Source organism: Dermacentor andersoni, chromosome 7 (genome assembly GCF_023375885.2).
Source record: "Dermacentor andersoni chromosome 7, qqDerAnde1_hic_scaffold, whole genome shotgun sequence".
In the NCBI taxonomy this organism is placed as follows: domain Eukaryota; kingdom Metazoa; phylum Arthropoda; class Arachnida; order Ixodida; family Ixodidae; genus Dermacentor; species Dermacentor andersoni.
The window spans coordinates 93474252-93502095 of NC_092820.1; the positions used below are offsets into that span (position 1 = coordinate 93474252).

General features: G+C 50.3%; 2 protein-coding genes across 3 annotated transcripts in view; one reads left to right on the top strand and one right to left on the bottom strand.

Moving 5' to 3' along the window:
• Window positions 1-27844, bottom strand: part of LOC126534122 (echinoderm microtubule-associated protein-like 2) — a 243654-nt gene that overhangs the window by 190231 nt on the left and 25579 nt on the right. The window lies entirely within an intron of this gene.
• LOC126534128 (uncharacterized) lies at window positions 24260-27428 on the top strand. Of its 2 annotated transcripts, none has more exons than XM_050181361.3 (5): window positions 24260-24631; window positions 25809-26075; window positions 26155-26369; window positions 26994-27043; window positions 27162-27428. In XM_050181361.3, the coding sequence occupies exons 1-4, from the start codon at window positions 24434-24436 to the stop codon at window positions 27037-27039; spliced, it is 726 nt and encodes a 241-aa protein (XP_050037318.1). In that variant the 5' UTR covers window positions 24260-24433; the 3' UTR covers window positions 27040-27043; window positions 27162-27428. The 2 variants fall into 2 exon arrangements, 1 of the variants encoding a protein (XP_050037318.1); XR_007600244.2 differs by having other exon boundaries at window positions 24261-24631; window positions 26155-26373.

Consider the following 27844-nt stretch of genomic DNA (forward strand, 5'->3'; position numbering starts at 1 on the left):
AATGCCGGCGCGGATGCAACGGACGCCGGGGCTTTGTTCAAAACGGCGGACATTTTGGCCTGTTCGACGCCGCCGCAACGCCTACCCGCCAAGCGTGTCCAGGCGTGTTTCAGTGCCACGTGTCTTCGTGTGTGCGTGTGTGTGTGTGTGCCCTCGCTTGTCAAAGCGCGGCAGCCGGGGAGCGGAGTTCCCCGAATGAGGAGCCTGGACGTCTCTCGGCTCAACTGTTCGCGCCGTCGTGTGGGTGAGGGTTGGCGATGCGTCACTACACTCGGTTCAGCAGGTCTCTCGGCCCGACAGTTCGCGCCGTCGTGGGCTCATGCTCCGCCGTCCCGTGACCTTCATCCCGTGACCTTCCCTCCTTCCCTTTTGGACCGCGACGCCGGGAGTATAAGAGCAGCTGCCCCCGGACGCCAGGAGAGAGGCTCTGATTTGTACTGTTGAGTTACGTGCTCTCCCGTCTCTCCACTTCGGTCGAACTGACCGGCCGCTCTTTTGCTATGTTAGAATAAACAAGTTGTTCTGTTACCAGTCTTCCCATGCTTTGCCGGGACCTTCGGATGCTTCCAGTGCCCCAGGCCGCCAGGCCAACGCTACCCTTGGGGCTTGCGACCCATTGGCAATAACGGGCGTCAGCACCGAGACCCCAACAACTCGGGCCAGCGGTGCGATTCCAACATCTGGTTGCCAGCGGTGAGATCGCGACAACGGAGGCCAGCAGCGAAGAGATGCGGTTGACTGTATGCTGAGCAGCACAACGACCATCCGGGAGCAGCGCAACGAGCCCTGTGTGATGACTGGTTGCCTGCAGCGGAACGACTGCGCTGAAGTCTTGGCTGCGAGGTTAGGTGAGTGCGGGACTTTCTTCTTCTGAGTTTTGCCAGGCTTTTGTTAGTGTTAGAAACAGAGCTGGTAATTGTGGTTGTCGTTGCTACCGGGTTAGTTGCGGCAAGACAATAGTAGACAGTAGAGAAAGCAGCATTCAGAGCAGCCATGGATTTGAAGTCGTTGCGCAAACCGAAATTGCTGGAGCTTGCGAGAGAGTTGGGTCTGGATGTCTCAGACAAACTCAGAAAACCAGAACTGCTAAGGGCTATTCTTGAGTTAGAAGCTGAGGATGACGAGCTGTCGGAATGCCTTGAGACCATTGAGGAGAGGGAGACGGCAAAAAGACAGGAGCGTGAACTTAAAGAACAGAAAGAGAAAGATGAGCGTGAACGAAAAGAACAGAAAGAGAAAGATGAGCGCGAACTTAAAGAACAAAAAGAGAAAGAAAAAGAAGAGCGCGACCGTCAACACGCTTTGGAAATGAAGCGTCTCGAGTTAGAGATAGAACGCGCTCGTAATGGAAGTCAGGCACACGGTGCAGGAGAACGAGTATTGTTCAAAATGACTGACCTGATGCGGCCGTTTAAGCTTGGAGAGGACATTGGTTTGTTCCTGGTTAACTTTGAGCGAACGTGCGAGAAGCAGGGGTTCTCTCGGGAAACGTGGCCACAGCGCTTGCTCACTTTGCTACCCGGCGAGGCGGCCGACGTAGTCGCTCGCTTAGAGAGAGAGGAGGCAGAGGATTTCGACAAAGTGAAATCGAGTCTGCTAAAAAAGTACCGGCTGTCAGCGGAGGCGTTCCGTCGGAAGTTTCGGGAAAATGAGAAAGGCAGAAGTGAGTCATATACAGAGTTTGCGTACAGGCTTATGTCAAACATGCAGGAGTGGCTCAAAGAAGAGAAAGCGTTTGGTGACCACGAGAAAGTTCTGCAGTGTTTCGGGCTAGAACAGTTTTATAGTCGGTTACCTGAGAACGTGCGGTACTGGGTCTTGGATAGGCCAGACGTTAGTACGGTGGCTAGAGCCGCTGAGTTAGCCGAGGAGTTTGTGACGCGTCGGGCTCGTGGAGCTAAGGACGGTCAAAAGGGTGAATTTGGCTCCAAGTTTGAGAGGCCAAAGTTCACGCCCATGAGAGCAAAGGGGGACACACGTAGTTCGGATGCGAGTGAAAGCAGTCCGACCGAACGTAAGGAGACGGCGGCAACCGAAGCCGAACGCAGAAAGCGGTTCGAGACGAGGCAAGCGCGCGTTTGTTATACGTGCCAGAAGCCGGGTCACTTTTCGGCGCAGTGCCCAGAAACAAAACCAAAAGTCGTGTTTTTTTCATTAGGCAGCACTGACGAGAACATCAAGCTTCTCGAGCCTTACATGCGAGACCTCCTCGTGAACGGGAAAGAGTGCCGAGTGCTTCGCGATACCGCAGCCACGATGGATGTAGTTCATCCCTCTTACGTAGAACCCGATATGTTCACGGGCGAGTGCGCATGGATCAAGCAAGCAGTGGAAGCTCATAGCGTGTGTCTGCCGGTAGCAAAAGTGCTTATTGAAGGACCTTTCGGAGCACTTGAGACGGAGGCCGCAGTGTCATCTATGCTGCCCGCCCAGTACCCGTACCTATTTTCGAACAGGTCCGATCACCTCCTGCACGAGAAGGGGCTTTTGTTTGGTGAGGCTAGCGTTCAGGCCTTAACCAGATCGAAGGTTCGGGAGCTCGCTGCAAAGGCGGTGGTTGTGGGGTCGACGTTGTTAAACGATGAAAAAGGGTCAGAGGCGCAGCAAGCTAGTATTCAGAGCACGCCCGAACGGGATAAAATTGAGCCTGTAGCGTTAAAGGCACCAGATACTGGAGAGGAAAATCCCAATGCGGGAAAGTTAGAAGAGCTTCCGGTCGAGCTTCCGGGACTAGGCTCAGTGACGAACAGGAAAGACACCGATCAAGTCATTAGTGACTTAATAAGTAAAGCATCGCTGTCGCCTGAGCAGAAAACAGAACTACACCAGCTCTTACAAGAGTTTCAAGGTCTGTTCTCTGAGAGGCCTGGTAGGACTTCTGTCCTTACTCATGACATAGAACTTACCTCCCCAGAGCCAGTACGATCCAAGGCGTACCGGGTGTCACCCCGCCAGAGCGATATTATGGAGGCTGAGGTAAAGAAAATGCTACAGCTCGGTGTTATTGAAGCGGGTGAGAGTGATTATACCTCCCCTTTGATTTTAGTTGAGGTACCGGGCAAGGAACCTCGTCCTTGCGTCGACTACCGCAGGCTTAATTCCATCACTAAGGATCAAATTTATCCGATCCCTAACATCGAGGAGCGCCTTGAGAGAGTGAGTAGCGCTCAGTTTATTTCCACCCTAGATCTTGTCAGGGGTTATTGGCAGGTTCCACTTACAGAAGAGGCTAGTAGGTATGCGGCGTTCATTTCACCCATGGGGACATTCCGTCCTAAAGTTTTGAGTTTTGGTTTGAAGAACGCGCCATACTGCTTTTCAAGCCTCATGGATAAAGTGTTGCGGGGACAGCAAGAATTCGCTTTACCGTATCTCGACGACGTAGCGATATTCTCCGCATCCTGGCCGGAACATATGGCGCACTTGCGGGCAGTGCTAACCCGCCTGCGCGATGCGGGCTTGACAGTCAAGGCTCCCAAGTGCCAGTTAGCACAGGCAGAGGTTGTCTACCTCGGACACGTGATTGGTCGGGGTCGACGCCGCCCCTCTGAAATAAAGGTGGCCGCTGTGCGAGACTTCCCGCAACCGCGCACGAAGACCGATATTCGGTCGTTCTTAGGTGTCGCCGGCTACTATCAGAGGTACATCCCCAGGTACTCTGATATCGCGGCTCCCCTGACGGATGCTCTAAGAAAGACAGAGCCGCAAACAGTCGTCTGGGACGAGACAAAGGAAAGAGCTTTTAGCGCCCTAAAGAGCGCCCTAACAAGCCAGCCTGTGCTACGATCGCCCGACTACACAAAAGGGTTCGTTGTTCAGTGTGATGCTAGTGAGCGAGGCATGGGCGTTGTACTGTGCCAACGGGAAAATGGAGAAGTAGAACACCCCGTCCTGTATGCTAGTCGTAAGCTGACGAGTCGTGAGCAGGCGTATAGCGCCACCGAGAAAGAGTGTGCGTGTATCGTGTGGGCCGTTCAGAAATTGTCATGTTACCTAGCTGGCTCGAGGTTTATCATTGAAACGGATCACTGCCCTCTCCAATGGCTGCAGACTATCTCTCCCAAAAATGGCCGCCTCCTGCGCTGGAGCCTCGCTTTGCAACAATATTCCTTTGAGGTGCGTTACAAAAAGGGGAGTCTCAACGGTAACGCCGATGGCTTAAGTCGAAGCCCCTAACGTGGGAATCAGCCTCAAAATTGCTTGTTACTGATGTTTTTCTTCCTGAGGCAGGATTTTTTTTAACTTATTGCTTTTGTGTAGTGTTTCAAAGTGATGATGTGCTTTTTAGTGCAATTTTTCCGATTTGTGGACGCGTTCTGAGTGCTGCTAAACTACTGTAAGGAACTAGGCAGCAGTATAAAAAGGGAAAGAGCCTGGCAGGGCTTAGTGAGGGTTGTGCCGTGCTTGCTGACTGAGCGGTTGACTTTCAGGCGTGGTTCTAACGCTTGCCGGAAACGAGAACAAAAATGTCAACTCTCCCGAAGTCACTTTGCAGTGTCCTGTGTGCACCTGAACGTGAGAACGAGGGCTTCTCTGTGCGCTGCGCTCAAGAAACGCCAAAGGACGCCCGACTTCGGTTATGAGCATCATCGAGCGACATCCCTCCGGACAGCGGATGCAGTCCCCTGACCATCGGGATCTCCTTCCCCCGGCGGGGCGGTCTGTTACGTTTCGCCTTCAACGCGCGGTAATGCCGGCGCGGATGCAACGGACGCCGGGGCTTTGTTCAAAACGGCGGACATTTTGGCCTGTTCGACGCCGCCGCAACGCCTACCCGCCAAGCGTGTCCAGGCGTGTTTCAGTGCCACGTGTCTTCGTGTGTGCGTGTGTGTGTGTGTGCCCTCGCTTGTCAAAGCGCGGCAGCCGGGGAGCGGAGTTCCCCGAATGAGGAGCCTGGACGTCTCTCGGCTCAACTGTTCGCGCCGTCGTGTGGGTGAGGGTTGGCGATGCGTCACTACACTCGGTTCAGCAGGTCTCTCGGCCCGACAGTTCGCGCCGTCGTGGGCTCATGCTCCGCCGTGCCGTGACCTTCATCCCGTGACCTTCCCTCCTTCCCTTTTGGACCGCGACGCCGGGAGTATAAGAGCAGCTGCCCCCGGACGCCAGGAGAGAGGCTCTGATTTGTACTGTTGAGTTACGTGCTCTCCCGTCTCTCCACTTCGGTCGAACTGACCGGCCGCTCTTTTGCTATGTTAGAATAAACAAGTTGTTCTGTTACCAGTCTTCCCATGCTTTGCCGGGACCTTCGGATGCTTCCAGTGCCCCAGGCCGCCAGGCCAACGCTACCCTTGGGGCTTGCGACCCATTGGCAATAACGGGCGTCAGCACCGAGACCCCAACAACTCGGGCCAGCGGTGCGATTCCAACAACACCGAAGGTCGTTGGCAACGACAAAAGCCGAGTGTACGTGGTACAGGTGCCGAGTATACCGGGACCTGTCTCATGCATGCTCGACGAGAAAACTAAGGCCTCGACCTTTCAGAAGACTACACCCACTGGGTGACGGACAACAAATGCGCTAACTCATTGCTGCGGTATCTGCATCACGCAGGGCTGCCATTCGTTTATCTGAAGTCCCCTTTGTTCATTTTTACTACATATGCCTTCCGAACCCACGATGATAATGGAAGAGAGAATAGTCTAGAGGAATTCGAAATCCCACAAGTAACGCCGGAAGAAGTAAGGAAAGCCTTGGGAGCTATGCAAAGGGGGAAGGCAGCTGGGGAGGATCAGGTAACAGCAGATTTGTTGAAGGATGGTGGAGACCAATTGCAATGCATGCTCACTGACCTGGAGAGGCAAAGCAGAAGGGTGGGTCTGAAAATTAATCTGCAGAAAACTAAAGTACTGTTTAACAGTCTCGGAAGAGAACAGCAGTTTACGATAGGTAGCGAAACACTGGAAGTGGTAAGAGAATACATCTACTTAGGGCAGGTAGTGACCACGGATCCGGATCATGAGACTGAAATAACCAGAAGAATAAGAATGGGTTGGGGTGCGTTTGGCAGGCATTCTCAAATCATGAACAGTAGGTTGCCACTATCCCTCAAAAGGAAAGTGTACAACAGCTGTGTGTTACCAGTACTCACATATGGGGCAGAAACCTGGAGGCTTACGAAAAGGGTTCTGCTGAAATTGAGAACGACGCAACGAGCTATGGAAAGAAGAATGATGGGTGTAACGTTAAGGGATAAGAAAAGAGCAGATTGGGTGAGGCAACAAACGCGGGTAAACGACATCTTAGTTGAAATCAAGAAAAAGAAATGGGCATGGGCCGGACATGTAATGAGGAGGGAAGATAACCGATGGTCACTAAGAGCTACGGACTGGATTCCAAGAGAAGGGAAGCGTAGCAGGGGGCGGCAGAAAGTTAGGTGGGCAGATGACATTAAGACGTTTGCAGGGACAACATGGCCACAATTAGTACATGACCGGGGTAGTTGGAGAAGTATGGGAGAGGCCTTTGCCCTGCAGTGGGCGTAACTAGGCTGATGATGATGATGATGATGATGGTGGGCAGATTGTTCTAGAAAAACTGGCCACCCTGTATACACAATGCCTCATGACCTCGAGCGTACCAGAATCTTGGAAGAACGGTAACATAATCCTAATCCATAAGAAAGGGGACGCCAAAGACTTGAAAAATTATAGACCGATCAGCTTACTGTCCGTTGCCTACAAAGTATTTACTAAGGCAATTGCAAATAGAATCAGGAACACCTTAGACTTCCGTCAACCAAAGGACCAGGCAGGATTCCGTAAAGGCTACTCAACAATAGATCATATTCACACTATCAATCAGGTGATAGAGAAATGTGCGGAATATAACCAACCATTATATATAGCTTTCATTGATTATGAGAAAGCGTTTGATTCAGTCGAAACCTCAGCAGTCATGGAGGCATTGCGGAATCAGGGTGTAGACGAGCCGTACGTAAAAATACTGAAAGATATCTATAGCGGCTCCACAGCCACCGTAGTCCTCCATAAAGAAAGCAACAAAATCCCAATAAAGAAAGGCGTCAGGCAGGGAGATACGATCTCTCCAATGCTGTTCACAGCATGTTTACAGGAGGTATTCAGAGACCTGGATTGGGCAGAATTGGGGATAAGAGTAAATGGAGAATACCTTAGTAACTTGCGCTTCGCTGATGATATTGCCTTGCTTAGTAACTCAGGGGACCAACTGCAATGCATGCTCACTGACCTGGAGAGGCAGAGCAGAAGGGTGGTACTAAAAATTAATCAGCAGAAAACTAATGTTTAACAGTCTCGGAAGGGAACAGCAGTTTACGATAGGTAGCGAGGCACTGGAAGTGGTAAGGGAATACATCTACTTAGGACAGGTAGTGACTGCTGATCCGGATCATGAGAGTGAAATAATCAGAAGAATAAGAATGGGCTGGGGTGCGTTTGGCAGGCATTCTGAGATGATGAACAGCAGGCTGCCATTATCTCTCAAGAGAAAAGTTTATAACAGCTGTGTCTTTAACAGTACTCACGTACGGGGCAGAAACCTGGAGGCTTACGAAAAGGGTTCTACTTAAATTGAGGACGACGCAACGAGCTATGGAAAGAAGAATGATAGGTGTAACATTAAGGGATAAGAAAAGAGCAGATTGGGTGAGGGAACAAACGCGCGTTAATGACATCTTAGTTGAAATCAAGAAAAAGAAATGGGCATGGGCAGGACATGTAATGAGGAGGGAAGATAACCGATGGTCATTAAGGGTTACGGACTGGATTCCGAGGGAAGGGAAGCGTAGCAGGGGGCGACAGAAAGTTAGGTGGGCAGATAAGATTAGGAAGTTTGGAGGGTCAACATGGCCACAATTAGTACATGACCGGGGCAGTTGGAGAAGTATGGGAGAGGCCTTTGCCCTGTAGTGGGCGTAACCAGGCTGATGATGATGATGATGATGATGATGATGCCTTCCGAAAATCCCCAAAAATGAAAAAAAAAAGGGAAAGGTCAAGAATTGTGCGATAGGAGTAGTCCTTGCAAACACCATGGACTATATTCTCTAACGTCTATTGAAGCCAACAAAAAGACTGCAATTCGCTATAACAGTTGTTGTAAGGGAGGGAAATAATAAGTTCAAGACATACAATTAAATACTAGCGGAGAAATAAGAACGTGCAGTTCGCCTGTCAGACCAGCAAAATATTTTAAAAGATGACCTGCATGCGCCATGTCCTTTACTCTTCGTGTGTCATCTGTGGCGCTGTTTATCACAACGTATACGAAATGCGGCTCCCCCAACCAATAGCTCCCAGGTCTAGTTGAACGAATGGCCTGAAACAAACTGACACATTGAACAAGTTAAGAGGGCTATAAACTAGCCCCACGATGCCAACCCGCCGCAGTGGCTTAGCGCCTATATGGTGTTGCGCTGATATATATAAGCAACGAGGTCGCGGGATCAAATCCCACGGCGGCCGCATTTCGACGGGGAGCGAAACGCAAAAACGTCCGGATTCCGTGCACCGAGGGGGACACGTTAAAGATCCCCCGGTGGTCAAAATTAATCCGGAGTGCCCCCACTACGGCGCGGCTCATAACCATATCGTGGTTTTGGCACGTAAAACCCCAGAATTCCGTCCCGCGATGCCACCTTTCTTTCTTTCGCGTTTCGCGCCTATCTGCCCGACACATACGCTGCCGCACAAAGCAATCACGGGGCAAGCCAAGGAGAACGGCAGTGAACCGAGAGTGGACGTGGTGTCGTGCGCACTACACCCGCCACTGCACGCCCGAGTGGTCACGTGGTGCAGCGATCGCGCACGCCGCCCACGTAACGGCGAGCTGTTGTGCGCGTCGGAAGGCGGCCGATCGACAAAAGCCGTTATTGCGCCTGTCTACACGTATACACGGGGAACGGCGATTTCGCGGCTCTCGTGCGACAAGAGCCGCGCGAGCAGAGAGATAGCGGGGCTTTACGTCCGAAAGTAACGACACGGACCACGAAGTAAGTCGTATTACACGGAGGGCGCGGCTCCGTAGTTCCACGGTTCTCGACGACAACTGCTCCGAAATCGCGCACTTTTCGTATATACTTATAATCGCTGATTGTTGCCTTCTTGTTCTCCTGGCCCTATATTCCGCGATCCCGGCCTGACAACGTCAAGCCCTCGATTTCCTGTTCGTTCATACTGGACATAATGGCTGCCTGTCAAAACTGCAGCTGCCATTCGGACTGTATAACGTGGAAAGAACGAAGCGCGAATAAGAAATTACATTGTAGAATTTGATAGCGGGCGATCTCGCACCGCCATTTATACCCTGACGCCGAAAATAGCGTACGGCACAGAACACGCGCAAAAGCCGAAATGGTGCCGACGTTACGCTGACTGACGAAGGAGGAAACGAAAAGTGTTTTCTGTATGCTTCGGGCCAAATTGCTCGCGTCTCAATTGTCCACGATAGTAGACCGTTTATGATGACAGCAAAGCGATCCCAGGACGATAAGTCGGATCCAAATAAGTCAATTGTCACGTTGCTGTTGTTGCTTTGTTTTTAACTTTCTTCTTCCTTCCTACTTTTATGACCCCTCTCTCCCCCTTCGTTTCAGAGTACCAAACAGGCGAATACTTTTACGATGGCAAAGGTCTCTGCTTTTCAATGAAGGGTTTATCTATCTATCTATCTATCTATCTATCTATCTATCTATCTATCTATCTATCTATCTATCTATCTATCTATCTATCTATCTATCTATCTATCTATCTATCTATCTATCTATCTATCTATCTATCTATCTATCTATCTATCTATCTATCTATCTATCTATCTATCTATCTATCTATCTATCTATCTATCTATCTATCTATCTATCTATCTATCTATCTATCTATCTATCTATCTATCTATCTATCTATCTATCTATCTATCTATCTATCTATCTTAAATGCCTACCATCCAAGACGAGGCCTCACTAGCTGGCAGTCGTCGTAGAGGATTGTGCAACGTCGCGGCAGAACGACGCTAAACCGCTGTGGTCCGCCATATCGTAACTACGTGGTTTTAAGCTGAACTGCGATCCGGCAGCCCGCGTCAATAATGCACCGGCGATTGAGCCACCAAGTAAGGATTAATCATTCATTCAAAAGAATACAGACTTAGCAGATACTTTGCATGAGCTCTCTTAAGAAGCCCCCTAAACTACCCTTGATGACACGGGGGAAAAAAAAAGCACGCGCATGATCCTTTGCAGGCTTTTTCTGTTCCTTCTTCACACGTCGAGTCGCCAACAGGGTCACGCACGTGACGTAACGAGAGTAAAATCTGTAGAATCATCTACACAAGCCATACCGAAAAAGATACACATAAGTTCTCCAATAATCCGATATCACCATAAGGGGGTCTGATATAAAAACCCGTAAGCTCCCATATATCATGCGGGAGCATGCACCCCATACAATAATTTTATTTTAACGTTTAGCTGTTAGGCGGCCGTTCCTGCGGCGAGCGTCGGCGTAACCGGACGAGCGAGCCCAGCGGAGGATGGAAGAGCGAACGCGAAGCGCAGCGGCGTGTGAAAGACAGCGACAGCGAATAGAGCGCGAGGAGGAAGGCGGAGGAGAAGGGTGCAGTGGAAATATATGAGGCGGAAGGCGGAGGAGGAGGGTACGGCGAAAGCGTGAGAAGGAAAACGTAGTGCTGCGCAAGACACAAGGCTCTGCGTCGACGATGGCTACGAGATGGCGCCAGAGCAGCGCGCGTCGTCTGGGAGGGATTGTTTGCGGCGGCTGCTGTGAATCGCAGCCACGCGCTGCCTCTCGCGATCTCTCGATTACCGTTTGCAACGGGCCGCACGAGACAGATTGTCCGCGCCAGCCAATATACAGCGAAATGAAAACACGTATAGAGTTCGCTCAAATTTCGCATTAGGGAGTATTGTAATCGTCGGGGAATCTTTTTTCTTTAGAGAATGCAGATATTTTATTTAAAAAGCTATGACCGCCCGACACCTGTCGTTTCGCATACGAGCTCTCAGCTGGCGAGGCGGAAATACTTTGCGACTGCTTAAGTTACTCTGAAAAGACAAACTAACAATTTATTAATTAACTTTTTTATTAAGGCGTTGCCGCCTGACGCGCAGCAGTACGCGCTCAGTCTGGATATTGCCCGGATTTGGCCTTCAATTTCGATTATGAATACCTCAAATTACGTGCGATTTCAAATGGGTATTTCTACGCCTATCCAACGAGGAAACCTGTCTCTCACGTAAGACGAATAGCTAAAAATATAGGTATGCCACAAATAGTGACGCCCTACGAGCTTTCCATATAACACAACTGCCCTCAAGTTAATAATAAAGAGTTAATTACAAAATATTTGTTAATTAGCATTGTCACAGTAACGTAAGCAGCGGTAAAGTATTTCCGCCTCGCCGTAAACCTCGTACGCGAGGATTTCAGGTGTCCCGCGGTAATCGCTTTCCTGTAAATAAATCGGTATTGTAAAATAAAGCACCGCTTATGATATTTGGGAACGCACGAGTTTTTTTTTATATGGGATCCCCTCCCCATACGACCATATAGTCCATATGGGAGACGCCCCATAGTATGTATGCAAACATGCGGTTTTTTTTTTTTATGGGTCACATATATGGGATTGTCGAATGTGGGGAAACGGGTTTTCCCGATAGGGGACAGTTGAATTTTTCTAGTATCATTAAAAAAAAAATATGTTACTGCTTTTGGACGCGACAGCGCAGGCTGCGTCAAGAACCCCGGCTGCAAGCGCGCTTGACTGCTGCCGCCAGCAGCGAAGTGCGCAGAGAAGGAAATACGAGACGGCACCCCGCGAGCCCACCACGGGAGCCCGCTCAACGTCGTAATTCATCGCGCACACCTGAGTCACGTGTTGCGAGTCAGCGTATCTATACACTCATAGGAGCGGGAAGAAAATGCCCAGCTCAGGTCCGGGGTGTTCAGTCATGATCATTATATATTCTTCCTTTCACAGTGCCTTCGAACCGCGGTAGAGTTTGGAGCAAATGGCGACTGATCATAGTGGAGAAGGGTACTGCTCTGAATTGTGGAACTACCTACGAATAGACAGAGAGAAAGAGAGAAATAAAAAAGAGAAGGCAAGTAATTTTACGATAAACTTACACAAGTATTTATGCTGAATGAACCAATAATTTCTCGAAGTTGTCAGCCCACTTGCCGTGTGTCTTCAATTTTATCTACGATAAGTGTTGACGCATTCTTTTAGTTGACCTATTGTTCAGAATTTGGCGAAATGTTTGCATGTAAGTGAAAACGCATTTTTCACTGATAAAATCTGAAATGTTCAAATTCAAATCAATATTATTGAGTGCTTTTTATGACTATAGTCTGAACTAAGCAATATCATTTTCTTTCATTTTTTTTTTACCAGACCGTCCACTAGCCTGTTGATTTCTCCATTGTAAACAATTATGTTGCGTGAACAAAGCTCCTTGCGATTCTGATCCTCTCTCTGGAAAAAGACAATGTACGGACATTTGAATGAATGAACTCTGTGGGTTTCACGTGCCAAAACCACGATTTGATTACGAGGCGCACCGTAGTCGGAATCTCCGGATTCATTTTTACCACCACGGGGGCTCTTCAACGTGCCCCCAATGCAAGGGACATGGGCGCTTGTGCATTTCGTCCCTCCATCGAAACGCGGCAGCCGCGGCCGGGATTCGATCCCGCAACCTCGTGCTTATAGCAGTGCAACACCATATAGCCGCTGAGCCACCGCGGCGGGTATGCGGATATTAGAGAGCTTAAGTTTAGGGGACGCAAGCGGCTTGCGTACACAAGAACTAGGGACGACGGTACTGCGCATGCGCAGACGCTGACGTAAGGGTCTGCGCATGCGCAGTACCGTGGCCCTCACTTCTTGCGTACGCAAGCCGCTTGCATCCCCTAAACTAAAGCTCTCTATTTGCGCGAACCTACAAAGTAGGACGGCGGTGCCACATGTGCAGGTAAACTGTCAGCTGCGCACCGTGTCGGTAACGATTGAGCTGCACTTCGTGGGCGCCCCCCCCTCACCTCCCCTCTAGGGGGCGACGATCAATAAGTCTTCGAAGCGCATCGACAAACGGCGATTTTCTCAGTCATTCTGGGCCCGCGTCACCCTAACGTTGTGCTTGTCGGTCGATAGAGAGAGAGCGTTCGCAAAAAAAAAATACGTTTCTTTGTTCTTCCTTAAGTGAAAGAGCGAAACGCCACGCGCGACTCTAGGAAATTGCTTCCGTTATTCAAGCTCAAACTCCTCCATCACAAATGTCACGATCGCCACCATTATCTCAACTTTCCTGGGTTTCTTATCGGCTTATTTCAAAGCGCATCTTCTCACAATGCGCCGATCAGACAGCTCTCTCGACTTCTCCATCGGCTCGACCGTTCGTTACGTCCATCTATCAATATTACATATATATATATATATATATATATATATATATATATATATATATGCTGAATAAAGACTGAGACTGGTGCTCCAAGGTCTTTATCTGACAATCCTTATTTGGCACTTTTATATCCATTTATTTTTGCTCTCCAGTAAGTGATGCACGCGTCCCACCTTTTCTACCACGCTTATAGATCACACGAGTCAAGCAATTTTTTGGCGCCTACTTCAATATCGCCTCAAATGTCTTAACCGCACTTTGTTCCATGTCAAAGCAATGTACTTTTTTTTCACGATTGCCCAGAGCATCGCGGCAATGCCCTTACTCATCACAAAGTCCAGATACGGCACCCTCCGACTTCTTTATGTACCTCGCGGTAAAAAGGGACATTGCCTTGACATGGAACAAGGTGTAGTCAAGACATTGGAGACGATTTTGAATTTGGGCCGATAACGTGGCTCCACTCATGTCATTCATAAGCTAGGTAGAAAGGGTTGGACGCGCGCATTTCACTTACTGGGGAGCATATAGAAAGGCATAAAAGTGCCCACGAATAATTTTCAGAAATCAAGATTTCAGAGCACCAGTCTCAGTATTTATTGAACAACCTTCGTATCAACGCCATGTGCATTGCTATATTTGTGGAGCCCATTTGTGCTTGTGTTATCGGCAACAGTCCTCCAGGGCCGGTGAGCTCGCGTCTCCTCCTTTATAGCCCGGCCGGGGCTGCGCGTGAGCTGTCCGCATGGCTGTGATCACACACGGCCCACGTGCCGTATCTTGCAAGTAACCTGCGGCAAGCGCAAACGCTAAGGGCGAGCCGAGATGGCTGGTGGCTTCGTGCGCGCCGTGTGCTCGCGCACCCTATAGTGTTGGAGGCGACGTAATCTCGTTTCCGAGAGGCGCGGTGAAGCAAGAGGGAACACGAGGCGTTTGCTCGCCGCTTCCGACGTTCTTCACCACGCCAGCGTCGTTACGGCGAGTGTTCGTGGTCACCGAGTGAGATATGTTCATCTCTGCCAGTGCGGGCGCGTGACATCATGTGTGTTAATTACCAATGGAATGTTTACTACGATTTACACGGCCGGTAAAACTGCGATCCTCCCTTCGTGTAGTTGCTGAATACTTGCACACTCGAACGCTTGCGGGCGAAACTGAGAGTTTTTGTTTCCACCAATAGTCTAAACGTATTGCTTATCTCGACTGCTGACCAGTTAACACTTCCATCCTGTTTGAACTCCAGCGCTTCATCTGGAAGGTGGTCGTTCCCTATGGTTCTTGATGGTGTTTCTATTACGATCAGTAGCCTCCAGATGCTTGCTGCAGCAAGCACATATACCTCATCCTGCATCGAATATTTGCGCCAGTAAAGCGACGCCTGAAGGTAGAAACTATTTATGTTTTCGCTGGCCTATATGGCTTAAGGTATGTTTTTACTATTCGCACACATACGACACTGCACCAGGCACAATTCGCGCGATATAACAATAACTTCAGTGAGCGCGAATGCTATACAAAATTCGAACAGGTCTAACGGCCACCGGTCGCTTGTACCATTACATAACACGCAGCCATGCAGTCTACATCACCGGTAATGCCAACGGAACCACAGCTCCGGATCTTTGTAGTACGACGAAAACGGAGAAGCAAGTCGCGTGTTGCTCACACCACACTGTCACTTATCTTCGAGCTTTTAAAGCAAAGCTTTCTTTATTTTTCGGCGTCTACCCCGCTAGGTTCGGCATTCGTCAACCTCTCCTCGCCGGATATATTTGCGGATATATATAGACAACTTGCTGGCTCCTGCCCGGGCCTACTGTAGACAACTTGGGTCACTGTGTATATTTGCCGCTGGGTACATGCCGGAACAGAGTATATAATTGTGCACTGAGTGGGTGCCCGCTCTCGCTGATGATGATGTGTGGTGTTGTATGGCGCAAGGGCCGGGTGCGGCCAAAGAGCGCCATGACAAGTGGTAATGTTGACGATGTGCTATGGATGGGGTGCACAATGAATTCCTCACGGAAGAAGTCACATGGCTGTAAAAGGGCCTAAAACTTGTAGCTGTAAGTGGCGTAGAATATATAGTTGCTAAAATAATGACGGTGACTAGGCAGTGATGAGGGCTATGGCAATGGGCTTTCGTTAAAACATTATGCAATAAAACAACACTGACTCTCGCTCAGCCTATCACCCAGAAAGGACGTGCCACTGTAACACAAGGGGTATGAATCCTCAAATGTATTAAGACCTGTGTCGCCACTCTTCTGTGATGTACACACCTCTCCTCAACATCGTACCGTCGACACGCCACATACATCAAATTCCACCTCGTGAGTCAGACAGCTAACAGCCGCAGGCGGCGAGGCTGTGCTTCCCGTCATTCCCAACGCTGCAGCCATAACACACCACCTCAAACAAGCTTCGCGACACCTAGACATTACGTTGAACCTGCGCGTTTATTTTTTCGCTTTGTCTTCTCAGACCCTTTTTCACCTGTCCATCGAAGCTTGCACAAGGAGTAACGCAGCAGCCCGTTCCTATGCTGTAACAACCGATGTGGACGCAGCAGCAGCTTTTGCAAGATTCCTTTATTGCACGAAAAAACAAGGGTTTATGTAGGCACGGTGCATCGCTTATCGGCACACGTGCGATGGGTTTAAACACGGAAGACGTGTGCACAAGATAGCCAACTCGGTCACGTCGCTCTGTTATCACATGTGCATAGGACAAAAACCTCTCTATCGTCGTTAAACTTCCTCTCTGTCAGCGAGCTACCCTTCTGGCCGCCGGATTTGTCCGGCCGGCACCTTTCTTCCTTCGCATACGCACTGCAGCAACCACACGGCGTGTGTTCAAATACGCGACCATCAAACGCGACGCCTCGCAGGTTTCCAGCACAACAAATACGCGTTGTCATTTTTGCCTTCGCACCTATAAACAGCGCGTGTGCCCGCCCATCACCGCTCAATGCAGGAGAAGATAAATAAAACACCCCGGAATCCAGATATTTCGATACACACCTGACACCACTTCCCCTATTCCGAGATCTGAAAAAAAAAAAAAGAAACACATTTGGCCTCTCAGTTTCGACGCATTTTATGTTATGTTCCCAACAAAGAGTCGACGCACTATATATATACAGATATCGGCCCGCACCCATAGAGACGGATCTGGAGAAAGCTACGAACTTCCTTCGACGTCATCCTTCAGCCCGGGATGATAACGACAAGCTCACGCGCCGCGCGGAGCCTCGCGTCTGCGGAACGGGAAAACCTCTCAGATTTGTTCCGGAACCTTTTGTGCCAGCAAACCGTATTTGGAAACACGAAGAAAGGAAAACCAGACCACAGGCTGCAAAGGCAAGGTTTTGCACGCTTCGTCCAACAGAGGCACACGTTTCTTCTGCTTCCTTTCTTTTTAATATTCTCAGTCTATTAAGTCACGAATTATGATCGAGTGTTCTCGATACGTATGCATGTACAAATTTATGTAACTGTCTGCAGACACGGTGAAAACATCGCACGCAAAAAAAAAAAATATTTCCCCGTATAGCACGAATATTAGGCCAGTCGTCATAATTAAACAAAAATTATCACGCATACTGACCTCTTCAGCAAAATTAGAAGAGGGCGAAAAATGTAAGGGACAAGACCGAATACCACAACGATCTCTTAAGCTATTTTAACTTCACTTGATACAATGAACCAACAATACCAATGCAACAAGCCACGTTGACCTCTTATAAGTGATGCGTTTTATCACGAAACGAATTGAAATAACTCTCACAAGTAGACGCGCTGGTTAACTTATTTCAGGGCCTTCTGATCCACGAAAAAGATCACTAATTAGCAGCTGTGATACAGAGCAGCACGTCAAAGGTATTCTAAAACCAGACTGCGAGCCTCTTAAAATGCTAGTGCCTTGCATGATTACGTGTACTAGGGTGACATGTGCCGTTATTTTTGGTTAGTGAAGGGTTACGTTTACACGCAGCATTATATTCAGTATCGTTATCTTGTCTCCAGTTCCCGGAACATTCAAAAGCAAGTTGCGTCTCCACGTGGATACAGCGTGTCTTAAGCGCAGGACTGTCCTCAGAATTGGCCGCGCAGCAGCGTGCGTGCGATCTGTGCGTTGGCCAATCAGCGAATTGAACGAACAAACATTCGCGCAGCATTCTCTCTCCCAGTACTAACGTTAAAAAATGCAATCAAGGCGCCTAATGCCGCCATAGAGAGAGAGAGAGAGAGATAGAGAGATAGATAGATAGATAGATAGATAGATAGATAGATAGATAGATAGATAGATAGATAGATATAGATTAGATAGATAGATAGATAGATAGATAGATAGATAGATAGATAGATAGATAGATAGATAGATAGATAGATAGATAGATAGATAGATAGATAGATAGATAGATAGATAGATAGATAGAAAAGACGAAGCTATCAATTTGTCCCATGCAGAACTTTAGAAATGAAAGAGCTTGTCCTTCTCTATTTGAAGCTATGTGTGTGATTCGTGCTGAAAGATGGTAATAGTAGCAAAATCAGCGAGAACCATGCAAATGTAAACACAGCACACAACGTATAACAGCACACAACGTATAAGAGACACACACACACACACACACACACACACACACACACACACACACACACACACACACACACACACACGCACGCACACACACACACACACGCACAGGTCCAATAAGGAACACTGGCCGTGACCCACAGAGTGAGCATACACTGCAAAGACGACGAGGCATTCTGTGCTTTACATATGCGCGCACACTCTTAGGCTATACCAGTAAAGGGGAACGAGAACGTTCCTGCCCCATCTGCCGCGGAAGGCTCCGCCAGGTCCCATACAGGGGGTGGGGGGTCGGCTACTATACGTATGTTCAGCGGGTGCACGCGGAGCTTTGACCGAGCTGTCCTTCGATGCTCCCGTTTGCGCGGCATCCAAATTAATCGACGCAGTCTCGAAAATGGCGCGCTGCGCTTGCGTTCGGTTCAATAGTTGGCCTTATCGTCGATTAAGACGTGTAACCCGATTAAACCGCCGACCCAGAATCGATTAGTCGGCTGCTTTCATTAACGCGCGCGTAACACGAACAAAGACAAAAGGCAGCACGCGCATTTTCCATTAGCCATACTTAGCTTGTTTCTTTGATTTTCTTTTTAAGGCAATGGGCGATTTTTCATGCATTCTTTTCACTAGTATGCATTCACCAGATTCTGGCCAGTATAAGTCCCCCATGGTGCGTACGGGCCACAAGTTAAGTGGCTTCGTACAGCGACCGCTGCAGGGTGGGCGACACTGTGGAACTGGGACTGAAGCTGCAGAGAGACAACGCTCGCATTCTCTCTCTCTCTCTCTCTCTCTCTTTTTTTTTTTGCCCTTGGCGAGGCACCAGCAAGTGCGCCATTCCTTAACGAGAAAAGCAAGTAGTAAAAACGGTACGAGAAAGCACGAAAACAAACGCAGTGCCGTCTTGCTTCATGGTCTTGTCCCAATTATAATCTGGACCCAACTATAACTCGAGCAAGTTAACACGTTAATCATCTCGTTTGACGGATAAAGCCGCAAGCGACGAAGCAGAGGCCCCAAAGAAAAGAATAACTGGATAATTTAACGTTAAATTAAATCGTGAGGTTTAATTATTAACGTCACGAAACTACGCAATGCCCACTCGGGAAAATTAGACCCTCGAGGGTGGATTGGATTTCTAAACTTATTTCATTTTTTTTTTTTTTTGCAACCTCGTAAATTTCTCCGGGTTTCGAAAATAGGCGCATTTCCTAGCCGAACACCCTTAGTGCACGCCCCTTTCATTATTTTCGGAGTGCTGAATGGGTGCTTTGTGCGACACACATACACCTTGTAGAATTTAAGGGTGCTCGGGCACTTAAACGTTTCAAAGCAAGTAAATAAGACAGAATTAAGTGTCTATTTCCCAGCGGTTTACGCCAAGTCATTGTTCGAGCACGTCATATGGTCACAGTAGGCCATGAGTGTCAATCTGCTGCTTCACGTACTACATGGCGTCCCCGGTGGGGAAGAGGGAAAGGCTTGGTATATTTTTTTCATTTATTTGCTATATACCCCGCCTATCGCTTTTTACCACAGCCTTCGTTTAAATTGTTTCAGCTCGCTGTCGTTTTAGAAATGAGCTGTCAGTCGTAAGCGAATCATACGTAGCACGTCAGCCAATCACAGTTCTTCATGAGCACATGTTCTTTTTGGTGTAGCATCAGGGCCGGTACAATATAATGCGGCAGCTAAGACTGGGGCTGTTTCATGCAGTATCGGATGGAATAAACAATCGCATACATGGACCGAGAAATTTACTACCGATAAGGACAGAAGCATTTATTGTGCGATTGGCGCGGCCCGGACGTAAAGTGGAAAGACACAACTACTTTGCCCTTTTTCCTCCTTCCTGTCTTTACTTTCTTACCGCTTGATTCGCTTAAATTATGTCACCTTGGTTGCTGATTTATACACAATCCGAAGCACTCAAGAGCGTGGCGTCAGCCTATCAGAGCAGCTAGAGTCGCCACTGCACTCTTTAAGATTCTGTATTGTTCCTCTGACGAGAGAATTGTTCGAGAAACAAGCTGAACCAGCCGACTTCGTGGAGTTGCTGGATGACTTGGTAAACTTGGACCAAGCTTGATGTAAACACCGCCTTTTGCATGTAGGTATAGTGCAAGCGCTTGCATCGTAAAATACTGTTGTGCCCTTATAGGCAATTAAAAAAAAAAAGAGCTGAGTGGCCCAGAAGTAACACTTGCGGCTGGCCATCTTTAGGTCCGCAGTTCAAATCTTCGTGCCGAGCAGAGCCAACGCGGAGGCTCGAGAATACAAAGGAATAACTTGTTGGCCCGACTGAAGAGCCTTTTTTTCGCCCTGTGTGTGTGGTGAACGGACGTTTGCCTGTTCGCTGCGTGCTCTCGTCGTGTCTCTAGCGGTTACATCAATTACAGTTACACCGACCGGTAGCTGCAGGCCGCGCGTCGATCTTCCCGTCACGTACGTAACGCCGCACACCGCCTTCCAGCCGAACGTTCGCTGCGAAGTGTATATATACGCATACGCGAAGTAAATACTCGCCAAACGACCACGTGAGCGCACGTATTAACGACGTGATTTGAACGGATTGGGTTCCTTTTTGTTTTTTCACGCTCCGTATTGCGTTACATATACGCGCTGTATACACGCAAGTGCCGCGAACGTCACGACGCCGAGCCCAGTAATGCGGGCGCTTCTCGCCATCGATGCACGGTGTGCGGATCCGCAGTCGTGCCCGAGAGGTGGAAACAACAGGCCCGTGTATACGTGCGTGCCCGTCTCGTCGATCACCATTATTACCATCACGATCACATCGTGATTGAGTAGGTGCAGTATAGTCTGTATATAGCGCCGATACCGGGGGGCGGACGGTAGGAATTAGCGGAAAAGTGCGGGTGCCGCGCGCGCGCGCCTGTGTGTGTTTGCATTGTGTGCGTGTTACGTGTATACTGTGTCATTGTTGTGCGTAAGGGAGGAATGGGGTAGGAGGAGGGGGGCAAGGCAAATACGGGGAGGCGCGGGTGGGATTGCAAGTTCCCTCACGGATAGATGCAGATGTGGAGCCCGAGGAAGGAATTCACATATATTTGCGCTCGAAAATGCGCGCGTTCGCAAATATCTGGTGGCATCAGTTTGCTTCGCAGCACCTGCTGCGGCTGCTGGTCGGTGTATCGTCCTCCCCTTCTTGTTTTTGTCTTGCCACTCCTGCCTATTGCTTAACGCACATTTTGTACAGTGAATGCGAAATAATTTAACAGCGCAACGCTACTATTTTGCCGGTAATATGGCGTTTATTTCTGAGAAGAAGAAAAGAAAAAGAAAAGACAATATGGCGGCAGTCTGACCGTCACATTTTGTGAGCGTTATAGAAATTGTGCCTCTAGACACTGCCAATTGCGGGTCCGCAGTTCGCAGCTAAAATCTGGTACATTAATATGACATAGACAATGCCTTGCACGATACAAACAATGCCTATAGCAAGATATAGTTACCATTCCTTACATCCAGAAACAGCTACTTTTCATGAATGACGAAGCTTCAGCCCGTTCATCAGCCCGATGAACTCAGCCCGGCCATTCTCTCCATCGGCCCATTCAGCCGCCTCAGGAGCAGCCGTTTACCGCATTCGGCCACCAGCCGCGGTGCAAGCAAAGGCTCGAGTTGCGATCACAGCACACTGCAGCCGCCACTCGGCGGGCTCCACCCACGGCGAGCTTTATCCCTCCCCCCCTCCCCCCGTCCCCAGTGACGCCAATCCTTTTGCTTTGCAAAGGAAATAAAGCACGGCAAGGCAAAACACCCCTGTGGCTGAAGCTGCAGAGCCGGGATTCCGAGAGAAACGTTAACTGGCGAAGTGAGCCAAAGTCCAAGCGGTGTCGCCACGAAACTTCACTTCGGATGGTGATTCAGCTTGGTTAAACTATTTCACGACTGCTGCGCATATTTTGCTTCTTGTGTACGGGAGTCGAAAAATTTTCAAGACTGAAAGGCAGGCATCGAAACACCGTGAGAACGTCGGATGATGAAAGGGTATACGAGCAAAGATCGCGATGACGCAGAAAACATCGGCCACGCGAAGACGACAACAATAGAAAACGATGTGTGTTAGAGAAGAACTTGTCCACACATTCATTTTCTAAAATTTATTCTCTTATTGTAATGCCGGTCGGTTCCTGGCTCGGAGCTTCTGCAACACCACCGACTAAGCGGAAGAAAGCACCTTTCACCACACAAGAACGTGAACAAGGAGGAAAAAGCGGTCACACTCCGCCGCCTACACACTAACACCTGTGTACGCGGAGTAACCACGCACAGAGTCTGTACCACGCACTACTCGTGTACACATAGGCACCCACTGCGACGTCCCAGACGCCCTGCAACGCACGGTCCAGGATTGCCCACTGCGTGACACATGCACAGGCCCGCGGCCTCGCAAGCTCCGCAAGATTACTCCATATAAGGACGCCCCATAGAAGTACAGGAAGAGCACGCCAACTCAACGCACATCTTTACCACCACGGAAACCTGGGAGGCCAAGCTTTCCTCTGGCGACCTGGACGACGAACGCAGTCTCGTCGGCCGGGCCAAGGAGGCGCAGCCGAAGCGAGATGGCTCCTATCAGGAATCCTCCCACACAGAGTGAACCGGGTCCTGACTCGGATCACCGTTTCAGAAAATAAAAGTTTATTTCTCTCTCTAGCTTACAATACCGGTCGGTTCGTGGCCTATCCTCCACAGTAGGTATGTTCCATACTTGATAGTATCATCATCACCGCCATAATCTTGTTGTTGGCTTACTTGGCCAGCTAAAATCTCGGTAACAGTACCATACTCGCGGACAACTTTCTGTTGCTATGAAGGGAATGCTACGGGCGCGTGGCTGCTGCACACATGCTACCGCGCCAAGTATATATCCGGCAGCGTTTGACCGTGCTTTTGGATGCTCGAAGAAGACGCCGAATCGACGCAGCTTCCACGTGCGACGGTTTCGCGTTTCCCCAGAGGCGGACAGGAAACGCCGCAAAAATAAGTACACCTTCGCGCTCAGTGGTGTGTACTGTCTTACTGAACTGTTGCTAATAAGGCGTCTACGTTCTGTCTTCCCCGGCCTAAACTAACGTGGATGAAAACGCGGGACTCGTTCCAGAAGCGCTTTCGATCACTCGTGCGCGCTTAGTCTCCGTGTCTTTCCCTTCGTAGCCGCAGAAAGTTGTCCGCGAGTATAGTCGGCCTATATAGCACAACACACCCTAAAGACAGATCCTTTTCAGGAGAGCAACTCGCACTATCTAGCCATGGCCTCCGAGAATTACCCCCGCGCGCGTGTGGATCTCGGAGGCCATGATTAGCGGACTACATTCGAGGGACAACCAGCAGGTGCCGCCAGTGTTGTGGTGATTGCTTATACTTTCGCGTCTGCGGCGTGTGTGCGTCCATCTAGCGGCAATTTATGTCTCACAGCAACGCGCGTTTAATATGTGGTATATGTGGCTCTGGCGTTAACCACTCGCCGACGCACCCTGTGTAGACGCGTGTTTTCTCTGTCGTCATCGCAGCGTGCCTGGGTTGAGAGAGCGGTCGCACGGGTTGATTATTGATCAATTTTATGGGAACGTTCGTTGATGTGCTCGCCTGCATGCGTAACGACTGTTCAGCCTCTGCGTCTCGCCGATGTAACTTTTTACGGTATTAAATCTTCAGCACCTTCGTACAATAGCTTCATAAGATTCACCACGGAATCAATGACACCGATCGACTGGCGGCACTCAGGGCCCGGAGGAAACTGAGAACGAAGAAGTATGGGCCACCGGGTCCGTGGTACAAGTTGTAGCCATAAGTTTTGAGGCAACAACAACAACAACAACAACAAGCGGCAATAAGTGAAGGAGACTGTATAACAGAGGCGGCCGAGTGTGGAGAAAAGAAAAAAAGTGAAACTGTACAGAATGCGACCACAGCGTGCACTGATCGAGAAGCGTCGAGCCAGACAGTATATAGAAGTGACGACATTTCACCAAGCGTCAAAGAAAGCCTCGCTTACAATAGATTTTTTTCCCATATGCGCGGGATCCGCCATTCCTTCCCCTAAGGATCTGAGCGTTTGCACCTTAATTCCTTCGACGCAACGAAACGACAAGTGGCAAAATGTCATTCCAGCCCACACTCGCTGCAGAAAGAGACCGAACAGGGTTCGGCGCGCGCCGGAAGGACACAGACGAAGACGACGGCGGAGCCGAACGCCGCTCGCGGCGCTCGCGCCACGCGCCCGAGCCAACGCGTGCCGTGGAACGGCCGGTGGCACAGAAGACCAGGGACCAGCGACCCAGCCGGACGTGTCCCCCTGCAGCTGTCGCCGAGCAGGTCCGTGGAACGCCGCCGCCGGTCGCGGACTGCCCCCCCCCCCCCCCCCCCCCTCCACCTTTGAGGCCCCGCCGAGAGCCACCGCAACCATGAGTGCCTCGACGACCGAGGTGAACGTGACCACCACGACCATCACGCGGGCCACGTCCAAGGCCGAGCTGGTGGACGAGAACCCGGACCTGGCCGCGGAATGCGTGCAGCACATCTGCGCCGACGGCAGCAAGCCCGTCGATCCGCAGCCGCTGCCGCAGCCGCTGCTCTCAAATTACGAGCCCATGCTCAACAAGGTGAGCGGACGCGGTTTTCTATTCTTTTTTTTTTGCTTTTCTGCTCGCGAAGCGGGAGGCCCAGGTATAGACTTCGGCTAGGCCTACAGTAGGCCTAGTAGGCCTAGCTACCCGAACTCGAACCTCGGTGGTTGCACGGTTTCTCAACGGTTTTGGCATTGTAGCAGCATCGACCTCGAGGAAGACGAGGAGAAAGGCGGCTGACTAGGCCTAGGAAGCGAAGCGGGCGCGTGGCTCGGATCACGCGCGGCCGGCGCGAGGGCCGGGAGATTTATCCGCCGAGGAATGACCGTCAGCTATATAGGCCCTTCTGCTCAGTAAAAATATATGCTCCCGTTTATTGTGGCTCGTCGTCATCACTGATTTTGCACGTCACCGTATAGTTCGAAACATGGCTATTCCCTATCCGATACCGATACCCCCATTTTCTGCGCGACAGCTGTTTTTTTTTTTTTGGCCTTCATTGTTATTATTAGCCGTGCTTAGAAAATTCAAAGGCGTCCTAAACCCAGAAAATGCAAGTGGCTGCCCGTTTCGGCTCTGCCTGTCGTGCGCTGGTCCAATCTCCATGACGCAATAGGTGCATAACCTAAGCAGTCGCACGCACATTGGAGGGAGGATTGGCGTGATAATTATTGAATTGGGAGCTTAATATGCGCGCGCCCCTCAACGATCCTTCGATTACCTTTCTTCCCGAGCTGTTGCAGTAGACGTAGAAGTGGAATTCTGCAACACCATCATTCGAAGTGCTGGAACGCCTCTTCGCGTCCGGATAGTAAACTCGCAGTCGCAACCACTGCCGCCCCTCGCGAATCTATAGGGGCGAGTTGTCACTCGGGCCTTCCGCATTTCATATGAATCCAATGGCGTTTTTCTTTTTTTCTTCGAGTTATACTTATACAGTACTTTAACGCCGAACCCCCATGCAGTGCGTTGACCTATCGCCTCCATTAGGGTCCGGTTCACACTTTCTTGATTCTGAATGCCTGGATCGACCCCAATTCACGATTAGTCAGACGCATGACTCATTGTGGACCACGCCCCACAATGGAGCACGGTCACGCAGGCTCGTCACTACATGGACCACGCTCTACACATGCCCCTCTTTCATATCCTTCGCCCTTTACGGTGCCTGGTGGCGCCTTGTTCACGCCAACTTGCCCCCTTCCCCGCGCAGTTGACGCCGGAGACGTGCCGCAACCAGCAGCTGCTTCCGGGCCCGCCGACCGAGCGCGTGTTCGACCGCGACGAGTCCGGCTCGGTGTCGGTCGACGTGCGCAAGACGCTGGACGAAGAGAACGTCGACAACGACAAGCTCTACCAGCACAAGCTCGAGGGCAGCGAGGTGCGCAAGCTGCAGGAGAACCAGGCGCTCAAGGAGGCCTTCCAGGAGGCCAACACCTTCGACAACCTGCTCATGCAGAAGACCCTGGCCAAGGGACAGGTCAGGAGCGGCGGCGCCTCCTCCTCCTCCTCCTCGGCGGCGGGGGGCGCTCGCGTGATGACGGCGCGCCTCTTCGCAGGTCACCAAGAAGCGCACGCTGGTCGAGACCGCGTCCGCCAAGCGCGTCACCACGCGGCGCGAGAACGAGGCTGCCAAGCTGGACAACGTCGGCTGCACGCTCAAGCGCAACATCGAGGAAGTGGGCAACGCCGAGGAGAACGTCGAGAAGTCCGAGAAGCAGCAGGAGAACATCGAGAAGGTCACCTGCACCACCCAAAAGGCGGCCTCTGGCCCGTGAGTACGTGGCTCCCACTACTACTATGCGCCTTACGTGCATGCACGCTATGCCGGAATGAAATGAGAAGGCAAACTATAGGAAACGAATTGCCCTTTTCCACATTTCGCCGCTGTGTATTGAGAAAGCAGCGATTCATTGCGAAGCTCAAGTTTTATTGTTTTAGGATCCAGAGAGCACTTGGCGGCTGGCTCTACGCCCTGACGACGCATCTCACTTTGCAAGTGATCGGGCGTAAAAAAATGTGTCCTTTCGGCTCCTCTACGTGGGCGTGGCCAGCGGCTAATGGCCTCCCGTTAGGGGATCTTTACAGTAGCTCCTCAGGATCAAATAAAAGTTCGTTCCAAGAAAAACATCACTGGTTGTAGAACAATTGTTACTCTCCCCGACCCCCCAACGCTCAGCCCGTCAAGTTACAGATTGCAAACAAAAGGCTGCCATGTAGACTTCTGTTTCGGCTCTTTCCAGTTCGCATTTCATTCTGGCATCTTCAGGCTGCATATACTAGTATAGGCGAATATCTTTTTTTCTCACATTCCGCTGTGCACGTAAACCTTCGACGCAAACGGTGGTTCTGTGACGACGTGTTACCAACGGTCGGTGTCGCATCTACGCACTTGCAGGGCGGTGAACAGGAGAACACCTACGGCGTCTCCACCGGCCCAGTAAAGCAGTACGTATGCACACGGCGGCCGCGTCGGCTGCGAACGCAGTCTCGCGACGTGTACATTTTTTGCCAGCCTTACATGTACGGGTCACGGCACTGAGTCCTCGCAACTTCTCTTGCCCAGGCTGATTCGCCTTCACCACTGGACCTAAATCGGCACGAGGCCTCCGTAAACTGTTCGGCAAAGACAACCCCCCGAGAGAGATCCATCGTCGAGCTGTGGCGTCGCCCACCATCGTGGGGCAGGGCAGCCCGCATCGTGGTGCGAGAGACGTGATTTGGGACCGCCTTGCCAGCCGGTGGTGTCGACGTCCGTCCCAAATTGGTCGCTGCAGGGGGCTAGTGGTCAGCGTCGGAATCTGAATAAAAGGCGTCCCTGGTCTCGAAAAAACTGGATTCCGTTCGTTTCCGAGCAATAGCTCGACATCCGGCTGCATGGCTAGGAGTACACTCCTTGAGCAGATAAAGCAATATTTGTCCCGCACGAACACTCGCAAGCTCATTAATTTTGGCAGCAATTCTAGGAGTCCTTGAAGGTAGTCAAGAATTTTATTACAACAGTGTTTGGTTTTCCTCCACCGCCGAATTAAAAAATCAAGGACGTCGGCGCATAGTAAACGGAAGATCTGGACAAGCGCTTGTACCATCTCTGTTAAACAGGCGTAGCTATTCGTGGATAACTATACTGCCAACTCGCCCGGTTTGCCACTTGTGCGGTACACTCCGCAAGGTAACTCCAGGGTGCCTCTTGGCACGTGACCACTGCAGGGTCCCAACCCATGGAAAAAAAAAATTCAAATCGAGCAG

Coding starts and splice junctions, on each gene's coding strand:
- LOC126534128 (XM_050181361.3), top strand. CDS start 24,434: ATGAGTGCCTCGACGACCGAGGTGAACGTGACCACCACGACCATCACG. Junction 24,632..25,808: donor ACGAGCCCATGCTCAACAAG/GTGAGCGGACGC, acceptor TTCCCCGCGCAG/TTGACGCCGGAGACGTGCCG. Junction 26,076..26,154: donor AGACCCTGGCCAAGGGACAG/GTCAGGAGCGGC, acceptor GCCTCTTCGCAG/GTCACCAAGAAGCGCACGCT.